This window comes from Bos indicus, chromosome 16, assembly GCF_029378745.1.
Source record: "Bos indicus isolate NIAB-ARS_2022 breed Sahiwal x Tharparkar chromosome 16, NIAB-ARS_B.indTharparkar_mat_pri_1.0, whole genome shotgun sequence".
NCBI lineage: Eukaryota > Metazoa > Chordata > Mammalia > Artiodactyla > Bovidae > Bos > Bos indicus.
Window position 1 is genome coordinate 6,109,858 of NC_091775.1, and position 24,863 is coordinate 6,134,720.

At 38.3% G+C, this 24,863-nt stretch overlaps 1 protein-coding gene across 1 annotated transcript in view; it reads right to left on the reverse strand.

The window, feature by feature from the left end:
* LOC109570108 (complement factor H-like) overlaps nt 1-24,863 on the reverse strand; it is a 377,373-nt gene that overhangs the window by 68,283 nt on the left and 284,227 nt on the right. Inside the window, 2 exon segments of the mRNA XM_070768847.1 lie at nt 1,540-1,716; nt 2,142-2,330. Of these exon segments, the coding sequence (XP_070624948.1) occupies nt 1,540-1,716; nt 2,142-2,330 (366 nt within the window).

Sequence of the window (24,863 nt, forward strand, 5' to 3'; positions counted from 1 at the left end):
GCAATTACTTTGAATTACTTATCAGACAAATCGTCCATATCTGTTATTTGGGGTCAGTAACTGAAAAACTATTGTGTTTCTCTGTTAACATTTTAGTCCTTTGATGTCTGTGTCCCTTGAAGTCTCAGGTTGCTGTGTTTGCATTTAATGAAGAAGTCACTCCCTCCAGTCTTTACAGACTGACCTGGGGAGGGAAGTACACTGTCACATTGGTAGGGATTTTGAGACTTTTCAGACATTTTTTAAGGAGACACCTGTCCCATGTACTCAATTACTCCTAGGAGAGAATTCTGAAGCTCATATGCATCTATCAACGCAGCAAAGACAGTCTCTGTGCCGACAGTTTCCTGGCTGCTTCCCTGGGGCAATGCCAAATGCTCACATTCGTGAGCAGACCCACGGGGACAGGCTGGCTTCTAGATGTACCACAGGCCATCTGCAAAGGTCTAGATGCCACCGTGGGGAGTTACACAGGGAGCTGGACCTGGGGAGGGGATGTGGATGAGATGAGAGGCCCAGGGGTGAGCAGAACCACAAGCACGGTGTCTGCAATGGTTTGGGGCTCCCTGGTGGGATCTCCATATGGTCAGTAGGACCCAGGTCAGTAGGCTCCTTGAGGAATTCTAGCTCTGGATGCTGTACTCCTGGCCTCTCCCCATCCCAGCCATGCAGGTGACCCCAGTGTCCTGGATAAGGGGAGAGAGAAGTGCACTGGAAGATGAGGACGCCGCCCTTGCTCAAATGCTCTTATTTTCCCCACAGGTAAAATCCTGTGCTGAGGGGTCTATCTTGGCCCTAAGCAGGGCCACCTCAGGAGCAAAATGAGGCTACGCCTCTAACCCTCAGTGAGGCGTCCAGTCTTGAATCTTTGTGCCCTAGGAGCATGCTGTCATGTCTCTGCTAGACTCCTGCTGCTGCTAAGTCGCTTCAGTCCTGTCCGACTCTGTGCGACCCCTTAGACGGCAGCCCACCAGGCTCCCCCGTCCCTGGGGTTCTCCAGGCAAAAACACTGGAGTGGGTTGCCATTTCCTTCTTCAATGCATGAAAGTGAAAAGCGAAAGTGAAGTGGCTCAGTCGTGTCCGACTCTTAGTGACCCCATGGACTGCAGCCTACCAGGCTCCTCCGTCCATGGGGTTTTCCAGGCAAGAGTCCTGGAGTGGGGTGCCATTGCCTTCTCCTTGCTAGACTCCTGGACCCCCACAAAGATACCATCATTATCCACAAATGATGGTCAAAGTCTGTGTTTATATCAGGAGAGACGGTGAGATTCCTGCCACCTTTCTGACCTCACTCTGTTATTACAGGTTTCTTCATTGTGGATCTTCTCCTCTTTTCTTGACTAATGTCTATCAATAGGTACATGTATTTGGTTATATACTTATCAAGAAGTCTATAGGTACACTCATAGACACTTGTAAACAATAAAATTAAATAGGTCCTTTGGCAAAACAAGAATCTGATATAAACTTTTGGAGTTGATAATACAGCTGAGTCTTAGAAAATTATGAATACATGGGATTCCAGCCCAGTTTACTCACTGACACGGATGCATCTGGGAGGAGGAGACCAGCCACTCTCTGTGCAGGTCATTGTGTTCTGATCATTTTGAAGACTGTAGCCTTCATAGCAGCGAACTCTTACAGTTTCACCCTGTAAATATTTTTCTTCACGATATGGGGTATGTCCATTTTCCAAATAATTGAAAATACATTGTCCTTAGGATCATAAAATTAATATGAAAGAAATACAGCATAAATTTGGGAAAATAGTACATTAAAGATTAACCTTATAGAATTTACATAAGAATGCATTAGTATTCAAATATAACATGTAACAATAAAAATGGAAGCTAGTACCACGTTTGTGGAAAATGAAAAAGATAACATTCCATATTATTTGTCTTTAGTTTTATGACTAAAATATGTATAAATGATGCAGATATTCTTGTAAAGTCCCTGTATCTCTCATACGATTTACATGAAAAGCATCTAGTAAAGGGAAGTTCTATTGGATTTTTTGCTCACAGAACTCATCCCGTAGCCTTACTGTTGTTACATAACACTTAACTGTACTCACTTGTCAACTTTGTCTCTTCACTCTTTCAAAGATTATGCATATAAACTTAAAGAGGTTTACTTACTGAGGCATGGTTCTTCTGGAGACCATCCTTCTGCTGTGCAAGTCAGGTGGTCCCAGGAACGTTGTGAAGGAGGCACAAAATGATGATCACAGCTATAGACAAACTGTTGATTTACACGTGCTGGAAAGTATCCTCTGTATGAATAATATAGCCGTCCATGTTTTATTACTGGATAACTACAAGGTTTCCCTTGGAATAAAAAAAGTAGAAATAATGTTTTACCTCAGTATACAATTTGAATTAATATTTCATCTATGAAATACATCCTTGTTCAATTAATTACACTCATTGCATTACGGTTTCTAGGGAAAAAAAGTTATAGAAAATTCAGATGATTGAAGTATGTAAGGAACTCCTTGCTAATGAAGATCAAATTATGTCTTGTGGGTCATATTATGTAAAATTTGTATGTGGATTCTCTTGATAGGAAATTATATTAAATGAATTCTCCTTAAGTACAGAAGTCCCAACCTTGGTTGACTAGCATCTTAATCAAGAGATGAAAGTACAGATTGTATCTTGTGGCTCATCTGCTTTCTTTTTCTTTCTTCTCCATTCTCATCAGAAATCAGAATCCTGACATTTATTCTCATACCAAGTCAATGTAGGAATCAAACATATTTTTTTTACAATTATCATTCGTTTACTTTTCTGTTTATTGGGAATATGTGATATATAGAGAAAACCACAACAATTTTTCATTGATCAAATCACACAGAGTAACATTCTTATTTATCTATCAAACTGGACATTAAGATATCTTTTCCCTTGCTTGTCTAATCAGAGAAATGAACAATGAATAATTCTTAATATTTAAATGGTTAAGATGAAGGGAAACCCTTGTCACTTATGGTCTAATTTTAATTGGAGAATGATGTATTTTTCAGTAATTCTTACAAATATTTTAAATGAGGTATAACATAATTACATTTTATTGTTATTAGCATATATTGAGTAATTTTCATGTATATGCTTGCTATGTGAATTATAAAATTTGGTTCGTTGCATATCTTAATCCATTTCTTTAACAAAGACTTGTCAATTATACCGTCTCATGGCCTATAGTCTGCATCTCTCATCACTGATAGATTTCCCCCACTTTTTTGAAGCTTTTCTACATTTTTAAGTTTGAAATGCTTATATAGTTTGATTCCTCTTAAGTAATACTCTAGGTTTCTGTCCACTACTTTTTGGAGATTAGAACATTGTCTCTTCATCCTTGAATTTTACAAATTTCATCATGTATGTTAAAATATGTGTATCTTTCAATAATTCTATGTTGGGCAAGTTTGAGTCTTTGTATTTGCAAGAACCAAGTGAAAAGAACTCAATTAGCTTTGTCATTATGTTGTAGAGGAGAGATTTGAGTTCTGATGATCTGATTTCAGAACTAGTACATTTATCATTTTGATGCATCATAGAATATGAATACAGTAAAATAATCCTCTGACACTCACTTCCAAAAGGTACACAAAGAGGGCATAATTAAAAGTAAGCATCATTACTATCACTGGCCTGAGCTATTTTCCTCCTCTCTTTTATTTGGGCACATGTGAATCTGTCTTTGTCTCTCTAACCAGATCATTTATTGAAGCACATATAATAGTCCACTGTAGTTGGAATGGCATTGACTTTGTCAGGACTCAGAACAGCCTCATTCTTCTCTTACGCTCTATCAACCCAGGTTCAGGTCTCATGAGCAGGCTTGGCTGTCCATCATAATGTTGGCTCAGATTGATCTTAACATTGATGAAAAGTATTCACCAAGTTTTAAAGTGTTTCTAGTCTTTCTGTACCTCTGCAACTTACTCCAAAGATCCAGGCCCAGGATCTTATAATTTTTAAATTTAAGTTTTAAATTTCATGTTATTAGGTCCAACCTCACACATGGGAGTCATTCTGAGGGATGAATCTGTCCTAATATAGGTTCACTATCACCGCTTGTGTATCATTCCCGATGCATCTCCTTTGCAGCATTAAACTAGCTGATGATACACAAGAGGAAAGGAACAGGCCTGAGAACAAAGTCCTGCATCTGATAATCAGCTCATGTAATGAAATTATGAATATTGATAAACTATTTAAATCAATTTCCTCATCTTGTCTACAAGAACTTTACAAGGTCCCTTGTCGGATAACTCTGCTGTGATATAAATACATTTGGGTTGATCTGCCATTTTCATAGGCTTCCCCTATGGCTCAGTGGGTAAAGAATCTACCTGTAATGCAGAAGACAAGGGAGCTGTAAGTTTGATCCCTGGGTCACTCATATTCCCTTGCAGAAGGAAGTGGCAACCCACTCCAGTAATCTTGCCTGGAGAATTCCATGGGCAGAGGAGCCTGGAGGGCTAGAGTCCAAAGGGTCACAAAGAGTTGGACATGACTGAGGGACTAAGCACACGGCACCATTTTCATAAATCCATCTTAAACAAGATTAAATATCTTTAGTATAATTCTTATGTAGATTGAAATATGTTTAATACTGCTAACACCTTCATTATAAAAGAAATTTAAAAAGAAATTATGCTTTCTGTGGAGGCTTCCTCCTCCCTGTGTGGGGTCACTGGCCTTGAGGAAAGCTAGCTATCTCTCAAGCAAGATGTGGAGATGCCCAAGTGGTCAGATGCTGAGGCCTCCCCCAAAAGCCAGGAGAGTGAGCCAACTTGCAAGCAAATCCTCCAGCCCAGCTAAGCGTCCAGGTGACAGCAGCCCAGGTCATTACCCAGTTGCCTCCAAACAGAGTGATGCATAAATAGCCAACGAAGCCTTTTCCTTATTCCTGACTCACAGGACTCTAAGAATATGGAGGTGTATTGTCTTAAGCCAATATGTTCTCTGGAAAATTTGTTAATTAGGACTATGTATCTAATATAATGGGCATCCCAGTTGGTGCTAGTGGTAAAGAAGGAACCCGCCTGCCAATGCAGGAGACATAGTACAGGCAGGTTTGATCCTTGGGTTTGGATGATACCCTGGAGGAGGGCATGGCAACCCACTCCAGTATTCTTGCCTGGAAAATCCCATGGACACAGAAGCCTGGTGGCCTACAGTAGATGGGGAGGCAAAGAATCAGACATGACTGAAGTGACTTAGCATGCAGGCACGCAGGCATCTACAACAATAGGTGTTAGGTGATGTGAGTTTTACTTAATGGTTTGAATCTGATATTACAATCATTTTGCATGCTAAAAATTTCATAAGTGCACCCACAAATTATGAAAAAAACTTGGCTTAAATATTCAAATATTTAGCTTTAAGACCACTTTTGGAAAGGGTTCAGCTGTTAATGAGAAGACAAGTGTTGCACTGGAATATCTGGTGAAGATTTGTCAAAGTTTCACATTTCTCTTTCATATTGTACTCTTTCTCCTCTTGTTTGGAAATATGTCTGTGGTCTTATTCTACTTGATTAATAAGCCATCACTCATATACCTGAGAATCAGGAGAAATAATTTATGTCTGTCTGCTCCTCAGCAAGAATAATGATGATGCAGCCTTTCTTTTAAGTGATCTGGGGCCTGAGCTGCTCTTAATTGTAACACTAATGACTGGACAGGGAGCTTTATTGTGCTGTAAATGTTATTGATGAAGAAAATTGCCTAACGGACTAAAATAACATGAACAAATTATGAGATGAATAATGCAGAGTGATGCATATTCTATTCACACCTTGAATTTCACAAGGTATCATAAAACTCATTAGAGTTTTCATTTACAAAAGCTTGAAGACAAATAGATTATTAAAGAAAATGAAAGACAAAAACATAACAAAGAACATATATGTTTTATATTTTGGAGTAAAATCTTTGTTTTTAATATGATTTAATTACTTATATTAATGCATTTATATAATTTAATTTTTTTGCATTCTTGACTTTTTATTTATTTTTTATTTTATTTTTTAACTTTACAATATTGTATTGGTTTTGCCAATATACACAATTTAATTTTTGTTTTTCTTTAATTTTTATTGGAGTTGCTTTAAAATATTGGGTTAGCTTCTGCTGTACATCAAAACAAATCAGTTATATGAATATATATATATTTATATATCCCTTTTTTTTTGGATTTCCTTCCCATTTAGGTCACCAGAGATCATTGAGTGGAGCTGCCTATGATACACCATAAGTTCTCATTAGTTATATATTTTATTCACAACAACCAGGACATGGAATCAACCTAAATGTCCATCAACAGAAGAATAGATGCAGAAAGAGTGGTACATATATACAATGAAAATTACTCAGCCATTAAAAGTGATGAAATTGTGCAATTAGCAGAGATGTGGAAAGACCTAGAAACTGTCATATAGAGTGCAGAAAGTCAGAAAGAGAAAAATAAATATTGTATAATATTGCTTATATATGGAATCTAGAAAAATGCTACAGGTGAACTTATTTGCAAAGCAAAAATAGAGATACAGGCATAGAGAATGGATGTATGGATACAAGGGGCCCAAGAGTAGAGGAATGAATTGGGAGATTGAGCCTGACGTGTAATAGATAACTAATGAAAGAACTTATAAGTTTAAAAATAAAAGTTTCCAATATTCTGGAAGGTGGGTCATAGAGGATCCTGCTGTGATGTATGTCAGAGAGTGTTTTGCCTATGTTCTCCTCTAGGAGTTTTATAGTTCTGGTCTTACATTGAGATATTTAATCCATTTTGAGTTTATTTTTGTGTATGGTGTTAGAAAGTGTTCTAGTTTCATTCTTTTACAAGTGGTTGACCAGATTTCCCAGCACCACTTGTTAAAGAGATTGTCTTTAATCCCTTGTATATTCTTGCCTCCTTTGTCAAAGATAAGGTGTCCATATGTGCGTGGATTTATCTCTGGGCTTTCTATTTTGTTCCATTGATCAATATTTCTGTCTTTGTGCCAGTACCATACTGTCTTGATAACTGTGGCTTTGTAATAGAGCCTGAAGTCAGGTAGGTTGATTCCTCCAGTTCCATTCTTCTTTCTCAAGATCGCTTTGGCTATTCGAGGTTTTTTGTATTTCCATACAAATTCTGAAATTATTTGTTCTAGCTCTGTGAAGAATACCATTGGTAGCTTGATAGGGATTGCATTGAATCTATAAATTGCTTTGGGTTGTATACTCATTTTCACTATATTGATTCTTCCAATCCATGAACATGGTATATTTCTCCATCTATTAGTGTCCTCTTTGATTTCTTTCAGCAATCCCACTTCTGGGCATACACACTGAGGAAACCAGAAGGGAAAGAGACACATGTACCCCAAAGTTCATCGCAGCACTGTTTATAATAGCCAGGACATGGAAGCAACCTAGATGTCCATCAGCAGATGAATGGATAAGAAAGCTGTGGTACATATACACAATGGAGTATTACTCAGCCATTAAAAAGAATACATTTGAATCAGTTCTAATGAGGTGGATGAAACTGGAACCTATTATATGGAGTGAAGTAAGCCAGAAAGAAAAACACCAATACAGTATACTAATGCATATATATGGAATTTAGAAATATGGTAACAATAACCCTGTGTACGAGAGAGCAAAAGAGACACTGATGTATAGATCAGTCTTGTGGACTCTGTGGGAGAGGGAGAGGGTGGAGAGATTTGGGAGAATGGCATTGAAACATGTGTAATATCATGTATGAGATGAGTCACCAGTCCAGGTTCGATGCACGATGCTGGATGCTTGGGGCTGGTGCACTGGGACGGCCCAGAGGGAGGGTATGGGGAGGGAGGACGGAGGAGGGTTCAGGATGGGGAGCACGGGTATACCTGTGGCAGATTCATTTCGATGTTTGGCAAAACTAATATAATATTGTGAAGTTTAACAATAAAATTAAATTTAAAAAAAATTAAAAAAAAAATAAAAGTGACAAGATTTTTTTAAATTTTATTTTATTTTTAAACTTTACAATATTGTATTAGTTTTGCCAAATATTGATATGAATCCACCACAAGTATACATGTGTTCCCCATCCTGAACCCTCCTCCCTCCTCCCTCCCCATACCATCCCTCTGGGTCGTCCCAGTGCACCAGTCCCAAGCATCCAGTATCGTGCATCGAACCTGGACTGGCAATTCGTCTCATACATGATATTATACATGTTTCAATGCCATTCTCCCAAATCTTCCCACCCTCTCCCTCTCCCACAGAGTTCATAAGACTGTTCTATACATCAGTGTCTCTTTTGCTGTCTCGTACACAGGGTTATTGTTACCATCTTTCTAAATTCCATATATATGCATTAGTATACTGTATTGGTGTTTTTCTTTCTGGCTTACTTCACTCTGTAGAATAGGCTCCAGTTTCATCCACCTCATTAGAACTGATTCAAATATATTCTTTTTAATGGCTGAGTAATACTCCATTGTGTATATGTACCACTGCTTTCTTATCCATTCATCTGCTGATGGACATCTAGGTTGCTTCCATGTCCTGGCTATTATAAACAGTGCTGCGATGAACATTGGGGTACACGTGTCTCTTTCCCTTCTGGTTTCCTCAGTATGTATGCCTAGCAGTGGGATTGCTGTATCATAAGGCAGTTCTATTTCCAGATTTTTAAGGAATCTCCACACTGTTCTCCATAGTGGCTGTACTAGTTTGCATTCCCACCAACAGTGTAAGAGGGTTCCCTTTTCTCTACACCCTCTCCAGCATTTATTGCTTTTAGACTTTTGGATTGCAACCATTCTGACTGGCCTGAAATGGTACCTCATAGTGGTTTTGATTTGCATTTCTCTGATAATGAGTGATGTTGATTTATAGATTCAATGCAATCCCTATCAAGCTACCAATGGTATTCTTCACAGAGCTAGAACAAATAATTTCACAATTTGTATGGACATACAAAAAACCTCGAATAGCCAAAGCAATCTTGAGAAAGAAGAATGGAACTGGAGGAATCATCCTACCTGACTTCAGGCTCTACTACAAAGCCACAGTTATCAAGACAGTATGGTACTGGCACAAAGACAGAAATATAGATCAATGGAACAAAATAGAAAGCCCAGAGATAAATCCATGCACATATGGACACATTATCTTTGACAAAGGAGGCAAGAATATACAATGGATTAAAGACAATCTCTTTAACAAGTGGTGCTGGGAAATCTGGTCAACCACTTGTAAAAGAATGAAACTAGAACACTTTCTAACACCATACACAAAAATAAACTCAAAATGGATTAAATATCTCAATGTAAGACCAGAACTATAAAACTCCTAGAGGAGAACATAGGCAAAACACTCTCCGACATACATCACAGCAAGATCCACTATGACCCACCTCCCAGAATATTGGAAATAAAAGCAAAAATAAACAAATGGGACCTAATTAAACTTAAAAGCTTCTGCACATCAAAGGAAACTATTAGCAAGGTGAAAAGGCAGCCTTCAGAATGGGAGAAAATAATAGCAAATGAAGCAACTGAAAAACAACTAATCTCAAAAATAGACAAGATTTTTTTTAAGGTTGTCAACATTTACATTTCTCTCTGAAAATAATTCTAAATGTATTGGCACTACACTGGAAATTAAGACTGTATTCCACATTTTGTAAAGGAAAATATATCTTGTACCTAAGCTGGTCTTTTAAAACTAACAATGATGTTAATGACCTTTAATAGATTTATTATGCTATAATTGCAATACAGTAAACTGAACATATTTAAAATGAGATTTGAACCTGGAAAAAACATATTTGAACCTGTAAAATTGTAAAATAGCCATTGCTCTCCAAAGTTTCCTCATATTACAAATAAGACTCTCCTAAACATTCTGGAATTATATATAGTATACTTTTCTGTGACACATTTTTTATTCACATTTCCATGAGCATATTCACATGACCCCATAATCTACATAGAGTACCTTTTTGCACTGTGGAACTCGGCTGACATAGAAAAGTATTCATTTTTTTCCCCCCCTTTTAGGTGAATATCTGATCATCTTTCCATTAACGTATTCTTATGGTTATCTCACAGTGCAGACTACTTCAACCAGTCAATTCAACCAGAAATATACACAAAGGAAAGTAGATAGTTATATTTAGGAGGAAGGCTGAGTGTTCACATCTGTTTCAACTTACCCTGTCCATGAGCAGTGTAAAACCACAAGGTGAGAAGGACATTGATTAACATCAACATGTTAGATTTTCCCAGTGGTACATTCACACAAATACTCCAGTTGTACTGTTTAGGGTTCAAAAATCTGCTTCCTTTGCAGTTACCTAGTGTGACTGAATTTATGCATTGCAATGAAGCTAGTTAATTAGTACCATTTAGTAAATATCAAAGTTCAAAGTTTTGAAATGTCCCTAACTTGTTTCTGTTGGTAGTTTCACAATAAGTTATTGTATTCATCACCTGATATCTATGTGCACAACTTTCTGTGGCTAATATGGACTGGCTCCAAAGCTATATATCAGATACTAACTTTCAATAATATATTTCAAGAGAGTAGGTGAAGTTTTTCCCAGCCATTTGGGTCATCCATATTTTCATGGACTTAGGAAAGTGAATAGATTTTTAAAAAAAGTATAGTAGAGCTTAAAAACAATCATATAAATTATAACCAATCCCTTCATTTACATGCTAGTTATGTGTGGGTTTTATGATTATCAATTTTTCCAATTTTGTTAACATATAATTGACATAAAGCACTGCATAAGTTTCAGGTGTATGGCCTAATGATGTCATTCACATATATCCTAAAATGATTACAACAATAGGTTTGTGAATATCCATAACCACATATAGATATAAAATTAAAGAAAAAAAGAATTTGTGATGAGAACTCAGGACTTACTGTCCTATTAACTTTTATACTTAAGATACAGCAGAATTAGTCATATTAATCATGTTGTACACTACATCCTTAGTACTAATCTATCTCACAGCAGGAAGTTGGTACCTTTTGACTGGCTTCATCCAGTTCCCCTATCTCCAGCCCTAGCCTATGGTAACCACAAATGAGATCTCTTTTTCAAAGTATTTGTTTGTTCTTTTAAGTACAGTTGGCCTACAACATTTGTTACTTTCTGTTACACAGTGTATTGATTCCATGTTTCTGTCCATTTCAAAATAATTGCCACAGTAAGTCTAGTTACAATCTAGCAAGATTTTAAAAATTACATAATTATTGACTATATGCTCCACACTGAATATTTCATGTGTATGACTCATCTATTTTGCACCTGGAAGTTTCTCCCCTTAACCTCTCCCTCACCAGAGGATCTGGAGTGCATCCCCTTAAAAAGACACATACAGAATTGTTCATTGCAGCTTTATTCATAAATGGCAAAAATGCACATTGTTCCCATGAACATTCAGAGAATGGATGAAACATTTGTAGCATTTTTTTTACAATGGATTAATATTCAGTAATTTAGAAAACAAAATGAAGTACTGCTCTAAAGTTTGGGATAATCTCACAGCTCTTGTATATGGAAAAATTGAACACACTCACTAAGTACATATCTTATAATTTCATTGGTAGGCATTTCACGAGGTGGAAAACCTCATCATGAAGGTAGTGCCTACGAGGTAAGGTGTGGTACAGAATGGGAAGAGACACAAGGAATCCTGATAATGTGCTGGACATTTGTTCAATTTAGTCCTGGTGATAATAGCTCAATTTAGTCGTGGATAATAGTTACACGGGCATGCTGCTACTGCTGCTAAGTCGCTTCAGTCGTGTCCGACTCTGTGTGACGCCATAGACGGCAGCCCGCCAGGCTCAGCCATCCCTGGGATTCTCCAGGCAAGAACACCGGAGTGGGTTGCCATTTCCTTCTCCAATGCATGAAAATGAAAGGTGAAAGTGAAGTCGCTCAGTCATGTCTGACTCTTAGCGACCCCATGGACTGCAGCCTACCAGGCTCCTCCATCCATGGGACTTTCCAAGCAAGAGTACTGGAGTGGGGTGCCATTGCCTTCTCCGACACAGGCATACATGTGTGTTAAAAAAAAATTATCAATCAGATTAAGATTAACTTTAGCTGTTTAGCTATTTATATGTTTAACTTTGCTTAAAAAAATTCAGAATAAAATATAAAGTTAAAAGTTACTGTTTTTCTTCAAAATTTCATTTCTCATTGAACCCAAACCACCATTCCAAAAAGAAATACTGTAGTTATGGAATATGGAGAGACTTCAAAAGGCATGAAGAAATATTTGAGATGATGAAAATATTCTACATCTTGATTATAGAGTAGTTGTAAAGATGTACTGAGAAGGAAATGGAAACCTACTCCACTATTCTTCCCTGGGAAATACCATGGACAGAGAAGCTTGGCAGGCTACAGTCCATGGGATTGCAAGAGTTGGACACAGCCTGTGAACTAAATGATGACATAGCTATATGTATTTTATAAGATGCATCATATTGCATATTTAGAATAGACAGGTTAAAAATGTCTTCTCTGTAAAGGTAATGGGAAGTTCCACAGAGCTCTAGGTGATTAAAAGGAAGGGGGAAATGGAAGGCCTTTAGAGTTCTCCAAAGAAACTAAAAGACCAAAGCAATAGTAGAAGAGCATTTTCATAAAAGTTAAGAAAAGAAAATGAAAACCAGGAGTTTTATATCCATACAACCAGACAGCCAAGTATTAAACTACAGAAAGTAATTTTAAATGTGCAAGAACTCATAGGACACTATTGATATACAGATGCACACATTCCGTGGCTATAGCTACATGCTTAGTCACCCAGTCATGTCTGACTTTTGCTATCCTTTGGATTTTAGCCCACCAGTCTCCTCTGTCCATGAGATTTTCCAGGCAAGAATAAGGGTGAGGATTTCCATTTCCTCCTCCACAGAATCTTCACAACCCAGGGATCAAACTAGTGTTTCCTGTGTCTCCTGCATTGCAGGCAGATTCTTTAAACATCGAGCCATCAGGGAACAGCCTCTGTGCATGTAAGGGGCACCGTAAATATGGACTCTACCTTATTTCACCTGAATGAAGAGTTCGAAAGAATAGAAAAAGATAAGAAAGCATCCTTAAGTGAACAATGCAAAGAAATAGAGGAAAGCAAAATAATGGTAAAGACTAAAGATCTTTTCAAGAAAATTACAGATACAAAAGGCACATTTTATGCAAAGATGGGCACTAAGGATAGAAACAGCTGGACCTAACAGAAGCAGAAGATATTAAGAAGTGGCAGGAATACATAGAAAATCTGTACAAAAAAAAAGGTCTTAATGACCCAGATAACCATGATGGTGTGATAGCTCACCTAGAGCCAGATTACTGCAAACAAAGCTAGTGGAGGCGATGGAGTTCCAGCTGTGCTATACCTGTGGCGGATTCATTTTGATGTTTGGCAAAACTAATACAATTATGTAAAGTTTAAAAATAAAATAAAATTAGAAAAAAAAATTCAAAAAGATAATGCCAATAAAGTGTTGCACTCAATATGCCAGCTAATTTGGAAAACTCAGCAGAGGCCCCAGGGCTGGAAAAGGTCAGTTTTCTTTATAATCTCAAAGAAGGACAATGCCATAGAATGTTCAAACTATCACATAATTACATTCATTTCACATATTGGCAATATAATGCTCAAAATCTTTCAAGCTAAGCTTCAACAGTATGTGAACTGAACTGAGATTTCCAGATCTCTAAGCTCGATTTAGAAAAGGCAGAAGAACCAGAGATCAAATTGCCAGCATCTGTTAGATCATAGATAAAGCAAGGGAATTCCAGAAAAACATATACTTCTGCTTCATTGACTACACTAAAGCCTTTGACTTTGTGGATCACAACAAACTGGAAAATTTAGGAGATGGGCATTCCACACCACCTTGGATACCTGTACCCAGGTCAAGAAGCAATAGCTAGAACCAAGCAGGGAATAATGAGCAGTTGCAATTTGGGATAGGAGTAGTACGGCCGTATATTGTTACCCTGTTATTTAACTTTATATGGAGTACATCATGTGAAATGCTGGGATGGATGACTCACAAGCTGAAATCAAGATTGCTGGATAAATATTAACAACCTCAGATGTGCAGATGACACCAGCTCTTTGCAGAGAGGAAAGACAAACTGAAAAATCTCTTGATAAAGGTGGAAGAGTAGAGTGAAAAGGATGGCTTAAAACTCAACATGAAAAAGCTAAGATTATGGCATCCAGGCCTATCACTTCATGAGAAATAGAGGGGGAGACAATGGAAATAGAGACAGACTTCATTTCTGAGGACTCCCAAATCACTGACAAGAGTTACTGCAGCCTCAAAATTAAAAAAAAAAAAAAAAAAAAGCCTGCTCCTTGAAATAAAAGCTACAACAAATGTAGATAGCATTTTAAAAAGCATCACTTTGCCAAAAAATGCCTATATAGTCAAGCTATGGTTTTTCCAGTAATCATGTACAGATGGATGTGAAAGTTGGATCATAAAGGAGCCTGTGTGCCAAAGAATTGATGCTTTCAAACAGTGGTCTTTTCCTGAGAGTCCCTGGGAGAGCAATAAAATGAAACCAGTTAATCCTAAAGGAAATGCACCCTGTATATTCATTGGAAGGACCGATGCTGAAGCTGAAGCTCCAATACTTTGGCCACCTGATGTGAAGAGATAACTCACTGGAAAAGACCCTGGTGTTGGGAAAGACTGAGGGCAGGAGGAGAAGGGGTTGACCGAGGATGAGATGCTTGGATGGCATCATTGACCCAATGGGTATGAGTTTGAGCAAACTCCTAGAGATAGTGAGAGACAAGAAAGCCTGGTGAGGTGCTGTCCAAGGGGTTGCAAATAGTGGAACACAAGTGACTAAACAATAAAATAAAGCTTATTCCACCAGATGGCACTTTTCAGTCTCCGAAGAAGGATTTTTTAAAAATCAATTTGTGGGCAAGGTAGGAAGGGGTCTTGAAGATTCTGAGACTCTTTTTGCTTTAATATATATTTCAAAAGATAATGTGGGAAATAGGTAACCTCATGATGTTAAACATTTTGTATATTTTTTTCCAGAGCTGAGACTGAAATAAGAACTGGGGCATGGATAGACTTACATTTGTAAGAATTAAATATTCTGCAAAGTAGAAAGAATGTAACCAAATCATAGCTGAAGAATGAAGAGATGAAGGGAATCTAAACACTGACCACTGAGAAGTAGGTGAGTGTACAAACATCCCACTTACACCTGGCAGTAAGATGTCAAATAGTTTAGTGTAATGAAAACAGGAATGGTGTTCTATGAAATGTAATATACTGGTTTAGACATATAAAAAAGACACAAAACTTTCTCATATAACAAAGTAAATGTAAAAGCACAAAAGGAAAGAGGAGTGTATATATTTCAACATAACATGCTATAGCAAAGTTTCCACCAAACTTGAGTCATATCTATAAGCATGTACAGTGCGAAATTGTCTATTAAAGAAAGGGTCCTTCAACTGATGAAACCTTATTCTCTCCATATACAAGGAGCGAACCTAATCAGAGTGACCTAGGAAGCTAAACCTGATTTATGCACTGCAATTGGTGAGGCTTGGAGGAGAAAGAGACAGAGAGAGACATAGAGAGAGAGACAGAATATTATGAGGTAAGTTAGAATTTAGATTTAACAAGAATTTTTTGTGCTCCAAAATCACTGCAGATGGTGATTGCAGCCATGATATTAAAAGACATTTACTCCTTGGAAGGAAAGTTATGACCAACCTAGATAGCATATAGAAAATCAGAGATATTACTTTGCCAACAAAGGTCCATCTAGTCAAGGGTATGGTTTTTCCAGTGGTCATGTATGGATGTGAGAGCTGGACTGTGAAGAAAGCTGAGTAACAAAGAACTAATGCTTTTGAACTGTGGTGTTGGAGAAGACTCTTGAGAGTCCCTTGGACTGCAAGGAGATCCAACCAGTCCATTCTAAAGATCAGTCCTGGGTGTTCATTGGAAGGACTGATGCTGAAGCTGAAACTCCAATACTTTGGTGACCTCATGCAAAGAGTTGACCCATTGGAAAAGACCCTGAAGCTGGGAGGGATTGAGGACAGGAGGAGAAGGGGACGACAGAGGATGAGATGGCTGGAGGGTATCACTGACTCGATGGACATGAGTTTGAGTGAACTTCGGGTGTGGGTGATGGACACGGTGGCCTGGCATGCTGTATTTCATGGGGTCGCAAAGAGCTGGACACGACTGAGCGACTGAACTGAACTGAACTAAAAGGAACAAATGGCTCAGCAGGTAAAGAATCTGCCTGCAATACAGGAGACACAGGAGATACAGGTTGGATCCCTGGCTCGAGAAGATCCCCTGGAGTAGGGCATGGCAATCCACTGCAGTACTCATGCCTGAAGAATTCCATGGACAGAGGAGCCTGGCGGGCTACTGTCCATGAGGTTGCAAGGAGTCTGAGAGGACTGAACGAATAAGCTCACAACCAAGTACACAGAGGAACAAAGAACATTGCTCAATGCAAAAAGTCCAAATCAAAATATAAACTTACCAGGTTGGGAAAATTGTGCTCGACCCAGAAACACGAGGTTCTACTCCTCCTGGATGTACCTTCAGCTTGCAACCACCCCTCTGTTGTTGGAGACACGGTTTTGCAGTTAGTTCTGGGTGTAGAGAAGAAGAGGAACAGGCTAGCAGGAATCAAACAGGATTTTCCCTCTGGATCACCAGATCTCCACGTGGAGATCTCTCACCAGATTTCTGTCTCTAACTACAGTGGGCAACTGTCTCACTAGGAAAGCTGGAGAAATCTTGTTTCTGATTTCCCACTCTAATTTCTATGGGCAAAACTCAGGGAAAACCTGCAAAACAAAAGTGTTAAACATAGTTTATAGGCGCTAACCTCTAAGATGGCCTACCAGTGTGTAGAAGGTGGATGCAGTACTTGGAAACACCAGTACATAATCAGTGTAGTTCACCATTATCCACCACAATAACAACAATGATGCTTCTACACAACAATATTAAATCTGTCTGCTAAAATGAAGATTCCTTTGTTCTCATTCTACAGACTGAAGTTAAAACTTCCAAGAGTCACCATATTTATATTTGGTGACATTACTACCTTCTTTAATCTAATCACAACTCCACACAGGTGTCTTGTATTTTGAAAAAGGGAATGATTTTTCTTTAAAACCATAAGGGCAAAGAGGAAAATGTAGTTAAAAATTTACAAGTGTGTTTATGGGAATCAAACTAGAAAGCACGATGAAGCAATCCTCAAATCAGACTCAAAAGTAGACTCTGTTGAAATTATAAATTCATTTTTCTACACCTGATAATATGTCTGCCTTGTCTTCAGCCAGCAATGAAAAAGTCCATGTCCTTTTCCTTGTGGGGTTAACCTAAACTTCATTTCCAAGTGGTCAGAATCTAGAGGGATCTCACACTTAATCAGTTCCTGCTGTCTTCTATTAACCTTTATAGGAACATGGAAAAGTGCAAAGGAGAAGCCTCAGAGAATATCCTTATCCAAATCTAGTTTCCTGTCCACATCGTGTAGCAATACACAATGACCGTTTGGTGGCTGAGTTCAATGTCCCCAGCCTGTGTTCATATCAATCTCTGTGCCTGACAGTTCAATGACATAAGAGGCTTAAGATAACAGATAGTTACTTTCCACTTCTGGGAAAGGAAAATATCCATTTTTCTGGTGAAAAGACCTTATACTACGACCTAAACCTTGCACTTTGGCAGAATAAGAAATTGTAAGCCTGGAAAAAGAATGTTGTTAGTGATTGTACGTCTTAAAAAATGCAGACAAAATTGTAATCAACACAACCTAACACTAATACGTGGTTAAAAAAAGAAATAAAAGAAATCAAGTTATACAAATTTTTTTTGTCCAATCATTTTATAGCCATTGATACGATACAGTGTCAATATGTTATTTTCCCAACAAATTTCCAACAATGTTAAGGTTTGTAATGTGATTTTCAATAAAAAAGATATAGTTGGTCTTTGTCCCCTTTTTGGGCACAGAACTCTAGAAACTCTTGGAATTTCCTATATGTCTTTTGCTATGTTAACACAGTGACTTTTGGAAATCTTCTAATGATGGAGGCTAGTTGCCTGGGAAACCAACCATATGACTAGATGGTTGAAATAATGATCCTCCCCTCCTGATGTTCAGTGAAGGGCAAGAGCCTGAAGGTTTCATCAGTTAGAAATGGTGAATAAATAAATAATTTATGCCCATGTGGTGATGCCTTGGTTCTGAGAACCTGAAGGACTCATAGCTTAGAGGAACTGGCAGTGTGGAGCCCTGAAGAGCATGGAAGCTCTGCACTTAGTATGTTCCTGCTGCCTTCTATTAACTTCTAGCACACCTTGCCCTGGGCCTCCCTTCCATCTGGCTGGTCATGAGTTAATCCAATGAGTTTCTTTTGAGTTCCATGAGCCGCACTAGCAAAAACTGAACCTGAAGACGAAGTTGTAGCTACATCCAATCTTAATGATTAGACCAGAAGTGCAGGGAACATGGATTTGTCATAGGCTTCTGAAGTGGGGAGGGTGGCATGTTTGTGGGACTGAGCCCTTAACCTCTGGGATCTGAAGCTGTTTCAGGTAGATGATATTAGTATGTACTAAATTATAGGACACTAAGCTTGTGTTGGAGAATTGCTTTGAGGTATGGAAAAAACTGGACATGGAACAACAGACTGGTTTCAAATAGGAAAAGGAGTATGTCAAGGCTGTATATTGTCACCCTGCTTATTTAACTTATATGCAGAGTACATCATGAGAAATTATGGACTGGAAGAAACACAAGCTGGAATCAAGACTGCCGGGAGAAATATCAATAACCTCAGATATGCAGATGACACCACCCTTATGGCAGAAAGTGAAGAGGAACTCAAAAGCCTCTTGATGAAAGTGAAAGAGGAGAGTGAAAAAGTTGGCTTAAATCTCAACATTCAGAAAACAAAGATCATGGCATCTGGTCCCATCACTTCATGGGAAATAGATGGGGACACAGTGGAAACAGTGTCAGACTTTATTTTTCTGGGCTCCAAAATCACTGCAGATTGTGATTGCAGCCATGAAATTAAAAGACGCTTACTCCTTAGAAGGAAAGTTATGACCAACCTAGATAGCATATTCAAAAGCAGAGACATTACTTTGCCAAAAAACGTCCGTGATGCTTTTGAACTGTGGTGTTGGAGAAGACTCTTGAGAGTCCCTTGGACTGCAAGGAGATCCAACCAGTCCATTCTGAAGGAGATCCGCCCTGGGATTTCTTTGGAAGGAATGATGCTAAAGCTGAAACTCCAGTACTTTGGCCACCTCATGCGAAGAGTTGACTCATTGGAAAAGACTCTGATGCTGGAAGGGATTGGGGACAGGAGGACAAGGGAACGACAGAGGACACGATGGCTGGATGGCATCACTGACTCGATAGATGTGAGTCTGAGTGAACTCCAGGAGTTGGTGATGGACAGGGAGGCCTGGCGTGCTCCAATTCATGGGGTCGCAAAGAGTCGGATACGACTGAGTGACTGAACTGAACTGACCTGAACTGATGGAGAAAAAAACATACACATCATGATAGAAAATAGCATCAAACTCCTTGAATAGTATATTTCATTTGGGATAACAAATAGTCTTGTCCTCACTGGGAATAAACTTACAGCTAAGTGTGGTAACTGAAAATGTTCAATTTCACAAACTGAATTTTGCAGTTTCAATTAAGCTTCTTGTCTTCCCTCCCACTGTTTCCTTCATATGTTGTTGTTGTTGTTGTTCAGTAAACTGAGTCGTGTCTGACTCTTTGCAACCCCATGGACTGCAGCATACCAGGCTTCCCTGTCCTTCTTAAGTACCATTTACTAACTTGACACCTGTCTAGGTTTGTCATAACTCACTTTAATGGAGCAAGCATGTTTTAATTTCATGGCTGCAGTCATCGAGACAGTGTACTGAAAGCAGAGACATCAGATTCCTGACAAAGGCCCATTCAGTCAAAGCTATGGTTTTTCCACTAGTCATGTATGGATCTGAGGGTTGCACCATAAAGAAAGTTGAGCACTAAGGAAATGATGCCTTTGAAATGCAGTGCTGAAGAAGACTCTTGAGAGTCTTTGAAGTATAAGATCAAACCAGTCAATCCTAAAGGAAATCAATCCTGAATATTCATTGGAAGGAGTGATGCTGAAGCTCTGATACTCTGGCCACCTGATGCAAAGAGCTGACTCATTGGAAAAGACCCCAGTGCTGAGAAAGATTGAAAGCAAAAGAAGGGGGTGGCAGAGGATGAGATGGGTTAGATAGCATCATAGACTGAATGGACATGAAACACTTCAGCAGACAGTAGAGGACAGAGAAGGCTGGCCTGCTACAGTCCATGGGGTCACAGAGTCAGACACTGGTTAGTGATTGACCAACAGCAAGCCTGAAACCTGACCTTGTATGAGTAACTGAACTGTGCCACTTCTTAAAGTTTTAGGGGAGAACTTCCTGCTTCTTTTCTTTTTAAAAAATATTTATTTGTTTTAATTGATTCATGATTGCATTACAATATTGGTTTGAATCCGTCATACATCAAATGAATTAACCATAGTTGTACGTATATCCCCTCCCTCATGAATCTCCCTGCCATCTCTTATCCATTCCCACCCCACCTAGGTTATGGGCCTACAACACAGAGCCCTGGTTTGTGTTCCCTGAGTCATACAGCAAATTCCCATTGGCATCTCTTTACATATGTTAGTGTATATGCATCCATGCTGCTCTCTCCGTTCATCTCACCCGCTCCCTCTTCTCCCCCACCCTTGTCCATAAGCCTGTTCTCTATGTCTGTATCTCCACTGCTGCTCTGTGAACAGGTTCATCAGTACCATGCTTATAAATACATTAATATACAATATATGTTTTTCTCTTTCTAACTTACTTCACTCTGTATAATAGGCTCTAGGTTCATCCGCCTCATCAGAACTGACTCAAAATGCACTCCTTTATATGACTGAGTAGTATTTCATTGTATATATGTACTATAGCTTCTTTGTCTTAAACTGTCGACAGATATCTAGGTTGTCTGCATGCATGTCTATCATATACAGTGCTACAATGAACAGTACAGGTGTCTTTTTTAGTTTTGATTTCTTCAGGGTATATGCCTATTAATGGTATTGCTAGGTCATAGGGTGGTTTTATTCCTAGTTTTATTTTAAAGAATGTCCATACTATCTTCCATTGTGGCTGTATCAATGTACCTTCCCACCAGAAGTGCAGAAACTTTCCCTTTCTCCAGAGCCTCTTCAACATTTCTTCTTTATGAATTTTTTGATTACCACCATTTGGTCTGATATGAGGTGATATCTCATAGTAGCTTTGATTAACATGTCTCTAATTATGAGTGCTGTTCATGGATTTATTAGCCATCTGTAGGTCTTCTTTGGAGAAGTGTCTGTTTAGGTCTTTTGCCCACTTTCTGCTGGGCTTGTTTATTTTTCTGGTATTGAGTTGTATGAGCTGCTTGTATATTTTGGAAATTAATAATTAAGCAATTGTTTCCTTTGCTATTACTTTGTTCCATCCTGAGGGTTGTCTTTTCACTTTGTTTATAGATTTCTTTGCTGTGAAAAATCTTATAAGTTTAATTAGGCCCCACTTATTTATTTTTGGTTTTATTTCCTTTATTTTAGGAGGTAAGTCATGAAAGATCATGCTGTGATTTATGTCATACACTATTCTGCCTACGTGTTCTTCTAAGAGTTTTATGGTGTCTGGTCTTAAATTGAAAACATTTAGTTTTTACCCATTTTGTGTCTATCTTTGTGTATAGTGTTATGAAATCTTTTAATTTCATTCTTCTGCACATAGTTGTCCAGTTCTTCCAGCATCAGTTATTGGAGAGACTATATTTTCCCCATTATATATTCTTGCCTCCTTTTTCAGAGATAAGGTGCCCATGGATGCATGGGTTTCTCTCTCGGCTTTCTATCTTGTTCCATTGTTCTATACATTTTTTTTTTTTTTCCAGTGCCATGCTGTCTGGATGACTATAGCTTTGTACTATAGGCTGAAATCACATAAATTGATTCCTCCAGCTCTATTCTCCATTCTTTTTTTAAAAAAAAATATTTATTTTAATTGGAGGCTAATTACTTTACAATATTGTAGTGGTTTTTGTTATACATTGACATTAATGAACCATGGGTTTACATGTGTTCTCCATCCTGAACCCCCCTCCCACCTCCCTGTCCATCCCTCTCTGTCATCCCAGTGCACCAGCCCTGAACACCCTGTCTCATGCATCAAACCTGGACTCATGATCTGTTTCACCTATGATAATATAAATATTTCAATATATTCTCTCAGATCATCCCACCCTCACCTTCTCCTACAGAGTGCAAAGACTGTTCTATACATCTGTGTCTCTTTTGCTGTCTTGTATATGGGATTATCATTAAGATGTTTCTAAATTCCATATATATGGGTTAGTATACCGTATTGGTGTTTTTCTTTCTGACTTACTTCACTCTGTATAATAGGCTCCAGTTTCATCCACATCATTAGAACTGATTCAAATGCATTCTTTTTAATAGCTGAGTAATATTCCATTGTGTATATGTACCACAAATTTCTCATCCACTCATCTGCTGATGGACATCTTGGTTGCTTCCATGATCTGGCTATTATAAACAGCACTGCGATGAACATTGGGGTACACCTGTCTATTTCAATTCTGCTTTCCTCAGTGTGTATGCCCAGCAGTGGGATTGCTGGGTATTATGGCAGATCTATTTTCAGTTTTTTTTTTTTTTTAATTTTATTTTATTTTTAAACTTTACAATATTGTATTAGTTTTGCCAAATATCGAAATGAATCCGCCACAGGTATACCCACGTTCCCCATCCTGAACCCTCCTCCCTCCTCCCTCCCCTACCCTCCCTTTGGGTCCTCCCAGTGTACCAGGCCCAAGCATCCAGTACCGTGTATCAAACCTGGACTGGCGACTCGTTTCATACATGATAATATACATGTTTCAATGCCATTCTCCCAAATCTCCCCACCCTCTCCCTCTCCCACAGAGTCCATAAGACTGATTCAGTTTTTTTTTAAGGATCTCCACACTCTTCTCCATAGTGGCTCTACTAGTTGCATTTCCACCAACAATGTAAAAGAGTTCCATTTTCTCCACACCCTCTCCAGCATTTATTGCTTGTAGACTTTTGGATAGCAGCCTTTCAGACCGGTGTGTGATGGTCCCTCATTGTAGTTTTGATTTGCATTTCTCTGATAATGTCTATTCTTCCTTCTTAAAATTACTTTGGCTTTTGGGGGTCTTCTGTGTCTCCACATAAATTGTGAAATTTTTTGTTCTAGTTCTGTGGAAAATGTCACTGATAATTTGATATTGCTTTCAATCTCTAGATTGCTTTTGAAAATGCAATCATTTTCACCATATTGATTCTTCCAACCCAGGAGCATAGAACATCCTTCCATCTCTTTATGTCATCTTTCATCCGTTTCTCATAATTTTCTGTATATAATTCTTTTCTTTCCATAGGCAGGCTTATTCCAAGGTATTTTATTCATTTCGTTGCAATGGTAAATGGGATTGATATCTTAATTTCTCTTTCTGATTTTTCTGTGTTATTCTATAGGTATAGAAGTGATTTTTTTGTGTATTGATTTTATAAACTGTGGCTTTACTAAATTCACTGATAATTTCTAGCAATTTAGTAATAGTATCTTTATGGTTTTCAATGCACAGTATCATGTCATCTGCAAATAGTGAGAGTTTTACTTCTTCCTTTCCAATCTGGATTTCTTTTATTTCTTTCTCTTCTCTGATTGCTGTAGCTAGGAATTCCAAACTATGTTAAATGTTAGTGGCATGAGTAGGCACCCTTTTCTTGTTCCTGATCTTATAGGGAATGCTTTCAGTGTTTCACCATTGAGAATGTTTACTGTGTGCTTGTTGTATATGCCCTTTAATCATAAATGGGTGCTAATTTTGTTGAAAGCTTTTTTCTGCGTCTATTGAAATTATCATATGGTTTTAGCTTTCAATTTGTTAAAATGGTGTATCATATTAATTGACTTGCATATATCCAAGAATCCTTGCATCTGGGAATAAACTCAACTTGATCATGGTGTATAATGTTTTTTATTGTGTTCTTGAATTCTGTTTATTGTGTTCTCGAATTCAGGTCAGTAGGTGCCCAATATGCTACTGGAGATCAGTGGAGAAATAACTCCAGAAAGAATGAAGGGATGGAGCCAAAGCAAAAACAATACCTAGCTGTGGATGTGACTGGTGATAGAAGCAAGGTCCAATGCTGTAAAGAGCAATATTGCATAGGAACCTGGAATGTCAGGTCCATGAATCAAGGCAATTGGAAGTGGTCAAACAAGAGATGGCAAGAGTGAATGTCGACATTCTAGGAATCAGCGAACTCAAATGGATTGGAATGGGTAAATTTAACTCAGATGACCATTATATCTACTACTGCAGGCAGGAATCCCTCAGAAGAAATGGAGTGGCTATCATAGTCAACAAAAGAGTCCGAAATGCAGTACTTGGATGCAATCTCAAAAACCACAGAAGGATCTCTGTTCGTTTCCAAGGCAAACCATTCAATATCACAGTAATCCAAGTCTATGCCCCAACCAGTAACACTGAAGAAGCTGAAGTAGAACGCTTCTATGAAGACCTACAAGACCTTTTAGAACTAACGCCCCGCAAAGAGGTCCTTTTTATTATAGGGGACTGGAATTCAAAAGTAGGAAGTCAAGAAACACCTGGAGTAACAGGCAAATTTGGCCT